The 14,478-nt window shown below is 37.4% G+C and overlaps 1 protein-coding gene across 1 annotated transcript; it reads right to left on the bottom strand.

Moving 5' to 3' along the window:
- Nucleotides 1-481: 481 nt before the first annotated feature.
- LOC113114170 (EGF-containing fibulin-like extracellular matrix protein 2) lies at nucleotides 482-13,853 on the bottom strand. The gene is made up of 11 exons (XM_026280967.1): nucleotides 13,659-13,853; nucleotides 9,233-9,497; nucleotides 9,010-9,058; nucleotides 8,265-8,477; nucleotides 7,640-7,762; nucleotides 4,634-4,750; nucleotides 3,089-3,208; nucleotides 2,846-2,965; nucleotides 2,645-2,768; nucleotides 1,867-2,062; nucleotides 482-1,386 (listed from the first exon to the last, which is right to left on the bottom strand). Exons 2-11 carry the CDS (start codon nucleotides 9,326-9,328, stop codon nucleotides 1,225-1,227), a joined length of 1,320 nt encoding a protein of 439 aa, XP_026136752.1. The 5' UTR covers nucleotides 9,329-9,497; nucleotides 13,659-13,853; the 3' UTR covers nucleotides 482-1,224.
- Between the last annotated feature and the right edge of the window lie 625 nt (nucleotides 13,854-14,478).

Genomic DNA, 14,478 nt, shown 5'->3' with positions numbered 1-14,478 from the left:
TAAGATATTCTATAGTTCTAATTAAAATTATGTAATTATGTTGTTATTATGTGTATCCTAAAAGTGAAATTTCAGTTAAAAGTTGACAATTTTTAATTAAAACACATTGTATTATTTAAAATTCTGGACTAGCGTGTTCTACTTTACTAAATAAAATGTCACTGTCTTGCACTAAATATTTTCCATAAATGGCTCAGTCAAGAAGCTGTAGATTATACTGAATATACAATGTTATCGGCGCTCTAAATCAGCTCTATCTCTTTTCAGGCTTGTGCTAATGAGGCTGCAGAGAGGCGGACAGCTGCTCAGTAGGGTTCCAGTGTATCCCGTGGTTAGATGAGTCAAGAGATCGCAAGGGTGGGTGGAAGGGTTAAGCAGGGCACGTGAGGGAGACTTTCCATTAGGCGGAAGAGGATGCATAGCAGAAAAAAAAATGTTGAAAAAAATGCCAAGAAAACATCCCAGCGGGAAGGCAAACATATGGAGTTCTGGAGCCAGAATTGTATATTTATTACAGTAATAAATCCAGAATCGATATACAACAACGGCAGCATGGTAGAAAAAAAAAACTACACAAAGTAACATGAGCATTATTGATGGTGGTGTGGTAGAGGTTTGGAATGACTGAGTGGTTACTGAATAACAACAATGAATAAAAACAATACTGAACTCAGAGATGGATTATACATAGTGGAAAATTAAAAGAGGCTTTTTGACACTTAAGAACATAGAGAAACTTTTTACAGCCTTGATATTGTTATTGCTACATTGATTTGAATAGGAGGGATTAATTATTGTTGCTGACTTCTGAACTGGAAGAGCAAACCAGTGGAAAGAGTCTGCAGAGTTGCAGCCCTCATCCTGAGAAAGAGGCTATTTTTAGAAATGACAGAAGACAGTTTACACTGGTTCTACAGCAGGTTTGGAGTCATAGTGCAGCTAGTAAGTTTGCTACTTTCTATATGTCACAATATAGTGAGTTGTTATCTTTTCAACATCTTGTCCTTAAAATATAGTGCCTGTCTCTAATTGCCTTTTTATTATTTATGATGTAGAGGTTGTATAAGTTGGTACATCTCTCGTGAAAATGACTTTTGTACAATCTTGGAAATGTTGTCTGTCAGCTGCCAGACATATTCAGCTCATAAGCCCTCCTTGTTGGATGAATCAATCAGTGCTTCCACTCTTCCACCCCCTTTTTCCCTCTCTGGACATCTCTCTCAGCTAAAAGGCATTAGGCCCAACGTAAATGGTCAAGCGCAGGACAGAACTGGTCTGGTAGCTCACGAGCGGGTTCACAGAAACCATCTCCAGATCCAGCACGTACTCTCTGGGGCCGTTCACGGCGCGGGCGAGAACAAGCATGGCGCTGATGTTGTTGATTTGCTGAGGAAACAGATATGACAGGCACTCGATTCAAAATTTGGCTCTGTGAGAAATGCACAATTCTAATGGCAGGAATCAAAAGTAAAAAAATTACATACACTAGGCCTACCTGTTAAAAGTTTGGGGTTGGTAGCATTTTTAGAAATTAAGTCTCATTGCTCACCAAGGGTGCATTTATTTTATCAAAAATACAGTAAAAACAGTAAAAGTGATACATGTTATAACAATTTTGTATTTTTAGATATTTAAGAAAGTAATTTTTAAGTGTCACATCACAGTCATTCTAATATGTTGATTTGGTGCTCTAGAAACGTTTTATTTTGTTAAAAGCAGTCATGCTGCTTAATAGTTTTGTGAATTTCTTTATATATATATATATATATATATATATATATATATATATATATACATACATACACACACACCAAATTAAGTTTTTCTTTCAGAATATGCAGTAAAGTTAAATCATTTTTAAAGTACCCTGATGTAAAAGTCTCCATTGTCATCTCCAGAGCGGATGCGGAAGGTGTTGTAAGCTCCAGGTAAGACGCTGGTGGCCTGGATCTGAAAGATATCTGAAGGGACAGAGCGCTCGGACGTGACGCTCATGTAGCGATGCACGATGGAGTATGGCATGTCTCGACAGCCAGGCTTTGTGATAGGACATGTACAGCGACTGAATAAAGAGAGAAAATTACATCGGTTAGGACAGACCTCAGCTAAATTTTTCAGGACTAAATCTAAGTGAACAGAATCAATACACTTTTACAGGACTGGACTGATTTAGAATATTTGACATGGCTTAAACAGAACTGCACTTAACTTGTTGTAATAAAACTGATACATAAACTTAAAAGTATCCACTAGGTCAGGTTTTTGCATGACTAATAACTGTTAGCCACAACTGTACTAAATTATACAAGTATGTGTACCATATGTCCAGCAAATTGGCTTAAAATTTTGGATGCCATCCTTCTAGCCAGATATTTCTTCAGAAATGCCTGACCACCTGTTATTCATTTAAAGCTTGTGGAAGTGCAGATTCTGTTGAGACATGCTTGCAGGCACAGACTGAAGAACTGGCCTCAGATATGGGAAAATAAATAAACCATGTTAGGTATGTCTCAATAGGCACTACTGATGAAGAATAGACAATTAATAGAGAGGAAAATATCTCAGAAGATTTGATGATAAAACTGTGTGTAAAGTGAATAACCTGCAAGTGCTTCTTGTGGTATTTTTCAAATAGTTTACTCACTCAGACACTTGTACGTAAGGTTCCTGACAGCTTCTGTTGTTAACACATTTGTGACCTCCATGAATGTTCACACAGGTCTGTCCATCAGAGCACTGATGAGCTCCTGTCTCACATTCATTTATGTCTAGATTCAAAGAAAGAAAGAATGTCTCTTATTTGCCCTATGAGTGAATTTGAAGTGAGTAAAAAATTGAGGTGGACCTTGGCAGAGGCGCGTGCCCAGAAGCTGATAGCCTTCAGGACAGACACAGGAGAATTTGCCATGCTCATTAACACACTGATACTGGCACAGGTAACTGGAGTAGCTGCACTCGTCTATGTCTGAGGACAGAGAATGAATATGATCACTTGCTTCAGTAGTAACATGCATAAATATTTTTCACAAATATGCATATTTATTTATTTTAGTTTTTCCACATTTGTTTGTGTTTGCTCTTAGCTTACCATTGCAGGAAAAGCCATCTGGCCCCAGCTCATAACCCTGCTCACAACGACACAGGAACGTCCCGTAAGTGTTATAACACCTCTGACTGCAGGGGGCCCCCATGCCACACTCATCAACATCTGAGTGCAACAGACAGGATTGTACATGAAAATACTAAGCATAGGGCAAAAAGTGAAGGGTGAAAATAATTATGTAAAATAGATACTTTCCGAGCTGGAATGGCTATTATTGTTGACATAAATCAATTTCTAGTAATTTTAGGTGGCCACTTAAGCAAAACCAAAAACTCAATGCTTTTGTTTTAGGCATACCTTAGAGGAAGTGCAGTTTAATTTTAGTGCATCCAATTAGTCAAGCTTGTCTTAATGCACTTTTATGGTGTTACTGTGTACAGTTCATCAGGGCATGGTACTCTACTGATAAATATCATCCTAATTGGTAACTGAAATTAAAATACTTAAAGGAATAGTTTACCCAAAAGTTTTCTGAGAACTTCTTGCTCACCAACAGACCATCTGCAGTGAATGGGTGCCGTCAGAATTAGAGTCCAAAAAGCTGATTAAAAACATCATAATAATCTGCAAGACTCCAGTCCATCAAAGGAATTTTATCTTTAAATAGTCACTTATGACTTTGGACTGTTTTCACTTGTAAATGTGCTTGATCTCTGTACATTACTCTGATGATTTAGGCAAGATGACTTTATTACTAGAGAAAGTAATATTATAGATGGGGACTTGTTTTTTGTCAGAAGCAACAGTTTAAATACAAAAAAATAAATACATTTGTGTTGTTAAAAAAATAATACATAAATAAATACACATTTTGATTGCCTTGTTTCTTACAAACAGCTTTTCACTTCATAAGACATTAACTGATGACTTTATGTAGTCTTGTAGATTACTTGTGGATTACTGTGATGTTTTTATCAGCTGTTTGGACTCTCATTCTGATGGCATCCATTCACTTCAAAGGATCCATTGGTGAGATAGTGATGTAATGCTAAATTTCTCTAAATCTGTTGTGATGAAGAAATAAACTCCTCTTTATCTTGTATGGCCTGAAGCTGAGTATATTTTTTGCCTATTAAAATTTTAGGATGAACTATTCCTTTAATCAGTATTTCAAAACAGCTATTTTGACAATAATTCAACAAACTGGAATTCACCTTGTTTCTCATGTAACACTCGCTTTCCATGATCCAATCAATTCCTGATGGATAAAATAAAGTCCTGTCCTACTTTATTTTTCATATTGAATATATTATTTCACTTGGAAACACATCCAGTTACAAAAGCTAAGTGTGCTGCAAACAGCAATTCACACTGACTTTAATGTCTCGATTTCTCGTTTTCCAATAGGCACAAAGTGCTCTTTTACTGGTTAATATTTTGGCTTTTACTCAAAGAAAATGAGGTGTAGGATGGAGTTTTGTAAGTACGTGGGTTTGGATTCCAAGTGCTTGTCTGTGTGTGGGGTGGGTTGGCCTATGACTCAGGGTATGGCAAAACGGGGCGTGGGAGTGAGCGTGTGGGTTGGCTTACCAATACAGGAGCGATTGTTGCCAGCCAGCTGGAAACCAGGCTCACACTGGCAGGAGAATGAGCCAGGGACATTAACACAGCGATGTTGACAGTAGCGGTACCGGCACTCGTCGATGTCTGAAAAGTATTCAAACACAAAATTAGATCACATATAAATCAATTTTATTCCTCATTGGTATGACTGAACAGACATTGATAGATGATCTTGCCATTTAATATAATTTAAAGTACAATATACTCATAAAATGCAATCCTCTCTGGAACTTAACCCTGGCAACAACTTGTTTCAAAGGTGTTAACTAATAGATATTTAATTGTATTATAAATATAAATAATTAACATAATTAAGATAATATTACTTTATATGAGTTAAAAGATCTTATTTAAAGGCATAGTTCAGCCAAAAATTCTGTCATTAATTATTTACCCTTGTGTCATTCCAAACCCGTAAAACCTTTGTTTATCTTTTAGAACACAAATTAAGTTATTTTTGATTAAATCTTATCAAAAATATAAAAAACAGCAAGGGTCCTACCATGGTGAAGGCCCAGAAAGGTAGTAAGGACATCGATAAAATAATCCATGTGACATCCATGGTTCAACAGTAATTTTATGAAGATACGAGAATTATTTTTGTGCGAAAAGAAAACAAAAGTAACATCTTTATTCAACAATTCCTCTGCACAAGGAAAGCAATAATATAAACAAACAAGTCTCAAATAAACAAGTCTCACCGCATACGTGTTCTACGTCAGCAGCATGACGTGCATGCGTTTACGGTCAGAGGTACTCTCGATAATGGCAGAAGATGTGATTTGGAGAAGAATTTTTGAATAAAGTTGTTACTTTTGTTTTCTTTGAGCACAAAAAGTATTGTATAGCTTCATAAAATTACGGTTAAACTACTGATGTTCTTACTACGTTTCTTGGTCTGGGAATATAAAATTAACATTGCTCTCTATGGAGTGACAGAAAGCTCATGGATTTTTTTACAATTCTTAATTTTTGTTCTGAAGAAGAACGAAGGTCATACATATGGAAGCAGTTTAGTCTCAAATATAATTCACGCAAAAAACACGATTCACACATGCGTAGACAATTTCACATGCATGAAACCTAATTCACGTACACACAAAAAAAATTCGCGTGCGTGAAAAAATATATATATTCACAAAAAGCAATTCACATGCGCAAAGTCAAATTATATATTTATAAAATACGTTTCACAAATGCAAAAAACAATTTGTAGATATACAACTGTGCACAAAAAACTTTGAATGTTTAAAATTTCCGAGTGTCTGAATGTACGAATCGTCATTTACTACGAATCCACTCAGATTTGAGTGTGTGTGTTTTTGAGACTTTTCTGGCAGAGCTCTCTTCCCACTTGGGTCTGTCGTACTCTTTAGCCAATCAGATGCGAGCTTACCATTCAACCACTCATATCATAAGCCACTGAGTGCATTCAAGGAGCACGATTCTACGGCACCTTTTGCGCAATATGGATTAATTAGAACGGAAATTAAGCCTTTACATCAGTAATCCAGCATGTCAAATGAAGAACAGGAATCATGGGTAAGAGTTTAGTTTATTTCATAAAAGTCTGAGTTTACACATTTTATCGTTTACACATTCAATCAAAATACAGTTGTTACAGGACAGTTACAGTAAATATAACGTAGTGGTTAACAATGACTAGGCTACATATGTTTTAAAATGTATTGCTGTAAGAAAGTACATACTGACCTAACAGACATCAATTTATAAAAAAAGATTATTTAGAATTATAATTTCACAACTCTCAGAATGTTACTTTTGTCTTTACAGGTCTTTCTTTTTACTATCCTGATCGCAATTTAATTTATAATTACTGTAACTTTCCTGTAACAACTGTATTTTGATTGAATGTGTAAACGATAAAATGTGTAAACTCAGACTTTTATGAAATAAACTGAACTCTTACCCTTGCTTCCTGTTCTTCATTCGACATGCTGGATTACTGATGTAAATTAAATTTCCGTTCTATTTAATCCATATTGCGCAAAAGGTGCCGCAGAATCTTGCTCCTTGAATGCATATCTACAAATTGGTTTTTGCATCTGTGAAACGTATTTTATAAATATATAATTTTATTTTGCGCATGTGAATTGCTTTTTGTGAATATTTTCTTTTTTTCACGCACGTGAATTTTTTTTGTGTGTACGTGAATAAGGTTTCATGCATGTGAAATTGTCTATGCATGTGTGAATTGTGTTTTTTTGCGTGAATTATATTTGAGACTAAACTGCTTCCATACTTACGGTTTTGAAACAACATGAGGGTGTGTAATTGGGTGAACTATCCTTTTAAAGATATATAAGCTCTTGTCAAGAAATTACTTTGCAGGTATACTGGAGCTAACTTTATTATCTAATTTTACCCACAAACATTACTTTATATTGAAATTATACCACATCCAAACTTTTAAACAATAGTTCACCCAAAATGAAAGTCTGTCAACATTTACACCTTCATGACCTCAACACTGATGAGATGCATCGTGGTTTCAACATATTTGCATGTAAATGAACCAGCTTCAATTTTGTGAGTCTGTTCCTCACATAAATCAACCGTACGGCTTCACATGACTTGCATTTGAAGAATATGGATAACTGAGCAGGTGATGGACCACACTAACTTCCATAATATGGATAAAAAATACTATGAAAGTCAATGAATGGATTCACACATTATTCAAAGTATCTTTTTTTGTATTCAGCAGGAAAAAAAACTCATACAGGTTACGAACAACTTGAGGCTGAGTAAATGATGAGAGAATTTTTGTGCAAAGTACCCCTTTAAGCGTACTTCTTTTTCACAAGGGAAGATTTAGAACAACCCAAGTATAAATAAATGAGTATAAATAAACATGACATGAGTATAGTATAAATACAAATCCATCTTTGTGATGGATTTTTGGAGAGATAAAATATGTTGTGGGTTTGCACAGCAATTTTCGTTTCTCACCAATGCATTCTGTTCCCACTTTGCGATACCCATCTGGACACTGGCAGGAGAAGGAGCCTTCTGTATTGAAACACTGTTGACTTGGCTGGCAGTCGTGACTGTCCTGTTCACACTCATCCACATCTGTTTTTGTGAGACAGAATCATGGAAATTTATTGTGGACACATCTCTGGTTCAGTTTTTATCTTTCTTTGTCTTCTCAGTTTTGGCACTGGAGCTCATGGGAAGCTCTTGGGAAAGCTGTGTCTACATCAGTAACGTTATCTTTATTTGTTTCCTCTTGACGGTAGACGACAGCTGGGATGCCTCAGTCTTAGTAAATTCCTCGACCCCCTGCAGACCAGCCCCCTGCCAAGACTTCAGCATGACTCCCACAGTTGTCTGAGCGCAAAAACTAGCTGGCCTTTTTCCCTGACCACCTGTTCCTGTCTGAGTCATTCAAACACTAACAGTCAAAACTAAAACATTGCATGCAATAATCCCCCTTTAATCAATCCGTTCACTGATAAAGGTGATTTTCATTTGGATACGGACACACATGACATGACTCAGTGACTTTGTATAATGGCATGCTACTGTTTACAACGCTGATTCCTGCGAACACTGATTCCTATCACACACTCACCCACGCAGCTGTCTCCCTGGGGCTCAAAACCCAGAGGGCAGGGGTTGAATGGCTCGCTGGCCGTGTTCTCCAGGCTGGGGTGGATCTGGTTGGGGGGTTCAGGGGCAGGGATGACCGAGGCAGAGCGAGGAAGGCACAGGTAGCCCCCATAGTGGTTAAAGCACTTCATCTCTCCCTTACAGGCCTCTGGGATTGTCTCACATTCATTTATATCTGCAGACACACATTCCAGGCAGGTGTTTGTGGGTAAAAAGCACACTGTATGATAATAGTTACATAACAGTTACAAGACACATACATAATACAAACAGTTGTTTAATACAAAGGTTTCTCTATGTCGAATTTTTACCTTTATATAATATTAAACATTACTGTAAACTACACTAAAATAATTTTCTCTTATGTGAACAAAGGTCTCAAAAATACGGCAAAAACATTCTTGTTATGAAATATAATTTCAACTGAAGCTTAGATACCTTTGTCGAGATTCCTTGATGAATAGAACATCATATACGTATAGTTTTTTTTTTATTAAATATTTTAATTATACATTAAAAATATTGTGTGTGTGTGTGTGTGTGTGTGTATACTTGTCCAAAACTCCTTATCTGTGTGATTTAACTATTGTCTGTATATGATGATTTGTTTTAAAGAAAAGTGAACTAGTACAGATATCCTGGTCAGGGTATTAGATTGTGTTGAACTCTGCATAAGGACCCTTTTAATTGGGTGTTTTGTGTTTTACCTTTGCAGTGTTGAGTCTGTGGATCCCAGTGATATCCATCTGTACATTCCTATAGGGGAATTAAAGTAGCACACTTAAAGTAGAAATTAAACTATATAGCATAGTTACACATTGTGTATGAATATAAGATTTAAAGATATAATAACGCAACATATATTATGAAGATATATTTTAAAGATAGAAAAGGGAGGGAGAAAGATGGGGAGGTTTTGTTCCTCCTTACCGTGTAAGTGTCAGTTTCTGTGGGTGGCTGTGAAATAGCGCGGTGGAGAAACACCGAGATGCACATACAAAAGACCAAAACACACTCGGGCCGCATCCTCACACACACTACACGCTCTGATGAGCACAGGTAGAAAAACACCTCCAAGAGCGTTGACTAAAGAGAAATCAGACAGACATGCACTCTCTCACACACACATACACACTCGCTGATAGAGTATCTGGTGTGGATTAGATGAAGCTGCGATGAAGTTACACTGAGCAATCTGTGGATGAGAAACAAAACATCTTGAGCTTTACGCATCACTGTTTGAACACATATAAGTGACCCCACTATAGTCAGAACTAAAATTCAAAAAAGATGTCTGTGGTTTATTGCAACTTTATTACGTGTGTAGGCCTAATGTAGTGCCAGGGCCTCTAATAGCAATCCACACGACCGCTAAAATTGCTTGAGTACCAGACTCCCCCTGGTGGTTGTATTATAATTGCAACAATATCAAAAAGACTTCAACATAAACTCAGACTTGAATAGTACTGAATTTTTAATTATTGTGTATCACTCTTTTTTTATGATACTTGCATTATGGTATGCATTGTGAGATAAACAGAGAGTATAAGACTTCTAAATAGGCCCTTTGCCTATTCTAAAAAGTAATGTTGTACAATGAATTTATCAGATTATACTTTTTTGGAACTTTAACATATATACTATGATATGCTAATCTAGTTGTCTAATAAATCTGTCACTGCGTATTACAAATATTGATTCTGACAAGTTCCTAAAAGTCCCTTTGGATTACACAATTTTATCAGATAGTATAGTCTGTGAAAACAAACGTCTTCGCTCTTTCTGAGGACAAAAAAGAATGAATCTGAATCTCATAACATTTATAACTTACAGTAAGGTTCAATTTGTCGATTTTTGTTAATATATGCAGTATAATGAACCGACAATGGTTCACTGTATCATTTTACAGAATTTATAAATATAGACATATTATTGTTACTTGTTCATTCAGTACTTTTTTGTTAGTTTCGATAGCTCCTTTCTTTATTCAAAAACCCCAAGAGCAATTATTAACTGTAATGATTAAATATGAACTATAATTTATATGAAACATTTTTCACTAATGTCAAGGTTTCACACAGACCTATTAAACACAAGTCTATTTTCCTGGCATTCTTTTCTGTAAATCCACACATACGTTGACATTGAGTGTGCACTCAAACACAAGATGCTGCAACATGACAGAGCCCAACAATAACTCTATTCTGAAAATGCAAAGAATCCAGTTCAAAAGTATTGTCATGTTTACTCAGTGTGACAAACAGCCAACCACAGGGTGACGTGTAAATCTGCACATTCTATCCCCGCTGCATCAGCCTCCAGAAAGAAATGTTGCTTTTCCTCCCAAACCACATGAAATGATTCAAGCCACTTAGTAGCCACCGTACAAGAAACACATGCGACTTCACACGCAAAAGAACTAAAATGCTGTGACAAAACAAACATGCTCGCAAATCTCTCATCTGTGTGATTTACCCGCTCCTACGGACTGACCTACGTGCTACTTATGGTTTAAATAGTAACCCGCAAAATCTCAAAGCAGACTGTTCCTGTGGTGTTGCACTGGACTGGGAAAACCCTGAAATCAACCGCCATAAACAAACTCGAGGCCAGCGAGAGCACAGTCCAGTCGCTTGGCCGGAGTGTGAGCAGTGTGGAGGCGTGGGTAATATCGTCTGCCATCATGTCTGAGTGGCACTTGACCTTCTGGAATGCCAGCGGAGAGGATGTGGGCAGCGCTCTGAATAACGGTCAGCCGGACACTTGCTGTGTTTCCCACAGTATCACATTCCCAGGAAAACCCCCCCGAGGTTCGCTGGAAAGGTCAAAGTGCGGTTACCCAGAATGCCTCCTTTTGTATAAGTCTTTTTTTTTTTTACAATTTTCTGTAGAAGATGTGTCATCATTATATGGCTTCCTATGAATCAAAATTAATAAATGTGGGGCAATTCAGATGGGAATAGGCATGCGTCTGTTTGCTTAACATTTGGTTTGCTGGTAGTCCCGTGACTTTTGTAAAGTCTGCAGTGATTATATGACCGCATATAACACAAGTAATAAAGACTGGACTTCATGGGCAGACCACACACATGTAATGACAAACGCTCTCCTCCTACCTCTCGTTCACCCTTATAAACACACTCACACTAGTCTAGTGTCATGTCTATGGTTAACTCTGCGTGCTCAGCTGGGCATTAAACTCATGGTGGGCAAAGCACTCAGGCATTTAACTTTGCTGGTCAGTGCACTTATAATTTTATGAATACGACCTCCTCTCCTTCCACCTGTGCAAACCTAAGTGGGGTTTTCATGCCAGGACCCCCAAGGCTGTACTGGTAACAAAGACGGCATAGACACATGAATTCATTGTGGTAAATGAATTGGACACGTAATTAAGCCACTATTTAAAATGTTTGAATGTCAGCATTAGATAGAACATATCAGTAACACTTACGTTTAGGGACCAGTTCTCACTATTAAATAGTTGCTTATAGCATGGAGCATATTGGCTGTTTATTACTACTTTTAAACACATATAAATGGCTTATTCTGCATAATTGTATACTAGATCCCTTAATCCTATCTAATACAAGATTTCAACAAGTTTCCATAAATGTAGGTTACCACAATAACTGTATACAATTTATATTTATTACAATTTACATCATTAAACAGCAGTAACTGAAGTTTTTTAAGTGACTTTTATTTTGGCTGCTGTATTATACAGATACTGAAATTTATCTTCAAATATTGATTTACAACAACTAGAAACAAGTACACTAAGTGTTCAAACATTTGGGGTTTGACGATTAAAAGGCTTTTAATAGTATGCACCAAGGCTGCATTTAAGAAACAATTACTATTCCAATTAGGTTTTCTATTTTATTTAATTTATTCCTTTGATGGAAAAGCTGAATTTTCAGCATCATTACTCCAGTGTTCAGAGTCACGTGATTCTTCAGAAATAATTCTGATATGCTGATTTGCTGCTCCAGAAATGTATCTTATCCCTATCAAAATTTAAAACAGTTGTGCTGCTTAATGTTTTTGAAAAGCGTGATAACTTTTTTTCAGGATTCTTTGACGAATATAATGTTCAAAATGAACATAATTTATTTGAAAAATATTTTTTTTGTAACATAACTTTTGTTCAATTTAATGCACCCTTGCTGAATATAATTTTTCATTTTTATTGAGACTTTTGAATGGTAGTGTATATATTATAAAAGTTCTAGACAAGATCCTTGGTGGCCATCAACGATGCTCGCTACTTCCACATTGCTTACTTTAGCAGCCCTGAGAAGACAAATTAATATTTCCAAAAACCAAAAATAGAAAACTAAAGTGGCTACAACAGAGGGCCCCAGTCTGATTTACTTGACTCCCTGTCACACTCATTGCCTTTATATGAATGCTCAAGTCAGCATCCATCCATATAAAATAAAACATCTAACATAAGTAATTAGCAGAACACATAAACAAATGTGACGTAACAGCAGTGGCCTGTGTAAGTACAGTAAAGCAGTGTTCCCTGTTCTGATGTCACATAGCCATTTTAATTCTTATAACAACACCGTGCTTCCAAAACGATTTTGGTATAAATACAAGAATCACAAATTCCCCGACCTTTGTGCGTCCTCAGAAACCTTTGAGAGTCTGTGCGTAATGTTCTGCATTCTATGTCCTTCACATCATATCAGCTCATATAAACAGACAGGAGTTTGAATGAATCAGCTTTTTGTCTTTAAAAATAGAAACATTATCTAAACAAAGTCACCCATTTTACGCTCGCGGGGCTCATATAACAACGTACAGTCAATGGCATTAATCTGGTTGTGAAACCGAGGTTGGAAAAGAGATTGGAAAGTTTTGCAACACTACAGACGTGTAGAGATGTGTTAAACCATCATGATGGTGGAGTAATTAATGTTAAAACCAAACGCAACAACATTTTGTGCTGAAGCATGGAAAGTTGGTGGATGTTATAAGATAATACGATCTTCACCAGTACGTGTGGTAGGAGATGTGGAATCTGTTGGATAATGTGATTGATTGTTCTCTCTCTAGTGTGCTGTCTGTAGTCGTGGATGTTTGGAAGAGAGCTGGAGAGTGAGTGTGACGTGTGCAGCCTTGCAAACTGGCCAGTTGAAATTTTCCCTAGTTTGCCCTTTATCGCTTTCTCCTTCTGCCACACTGTCTGTGACATAACTTCAATTCAGCCTGACGCGTCTGCTTTACTTAGATGAGGAGATCCACGATGTTCCAAAGACCCCATGCAAACAACAGCTACTGGAGTACAATGACATTATATTACAGTGCAATATTAGATTTTCTTTTGCAAACGTGCTATACTCACAGGCCGGGCTTTCTTCTTGCTGTGTTCTTGAATGCAGTGCTTTTTCTTCTTTTCTTCCGGTGGATCCCTCTCTAGTCTGTTTCAGTGCGGTGGTGGCACGTCTTCTCTTCTATCTTCACTCCTCAGCCTGACAGAGTGAGTGTGGAGACGGACAGCTGGACTGTGAATGTATGCAAGGGAGGGAAAGACGGAAGAGAGGAGAGAGGGACAGCCCATTCCGACCCCCATACAGCCCCCCTACATGGCCATCCTCCGCCCCCAGACCCCCCTCGTCTGACCCCCCAGGATGAAAATTCCTGGTCTGCGGCCCAAATTCCAAAATTCCAAATGTGTCCAGCTCAACGACAGAACAACAGCATACAGATTCACACACACACATGCAGCCAACCCCCCTCCATACACCCATATGAACTAGCCACACACACACACACACACACACAGGCAGAGACCCCACCTGGTTTCATTTAAACTCGCCCCCCACAGCCTGCAACTTTCTTTCTCTTTTCCCCTCCATCTCTCCCATCTTTTTTGGTCTCTTGCTCTCTCTATTCCTTTCATTCGGCTGGATATTTATAGCTTGGGAGAAGCTGGTGGAATGCAGACAAAAATTAGAGAGAAAACTAGAAAGAGAGAGAGAGAGAGAGAGAGAGAGAGGAGGCAAGGGTAGAGTGAAAGAAGGGAGGATAGGAGGCACGTCTGCTTGGAAAAGTTGTTTGCTTTTTTTGCTGTGTCTAAATATTGAAATTGGAGGTACTCACAGGCTGATATTACTAGAAATGAGAGGCAATGGAAAGACTCACATTCTTACTGCTAGTACACT

This window comes from Carassius auratus, chromosome 14, assembly GCF_003368295.1.
Source record: "Carassius auratus strain Wakin chromosome 14, ASM336829v1, whole genome shotgun sequence".
Taxonomy (NCBI): Eukaryota; Metazoa; Chordata; class Actinopteri; order Cypriniformes; family Cyprinidae; genus Carassius; species Carassius auratus.
Note: the sequence above shows the minus strand (reverse complement) of the source record. Positions and strands in the feature narration are given on the sequence as shown.

Bases quoted from the DNA above. Each gene is read 5' to 3' on its own strand.
- LOC113114170 (XM_026280967.1), bottom strand. From the start codon at position 9,328: ATGCGGCCCGAGTGTGTTTTGGTCTTTTGTATGTGCATCTCGGTGTTT. The intron at 8,478-9,009 runs GTAAAACACAAA...GTGTGTCTGCAG, and splicing joins ACAGACTCAACACTGCAAAG to ATATAAATGAATGTGAGACA. The intron at 2,769-2,845 runs GTCCACCTCAAT...CTTTGAATCTAG, and splicing joins GGGCACGCGCCTCTGCCAAG to ACATAAATGAATGTGAGACA.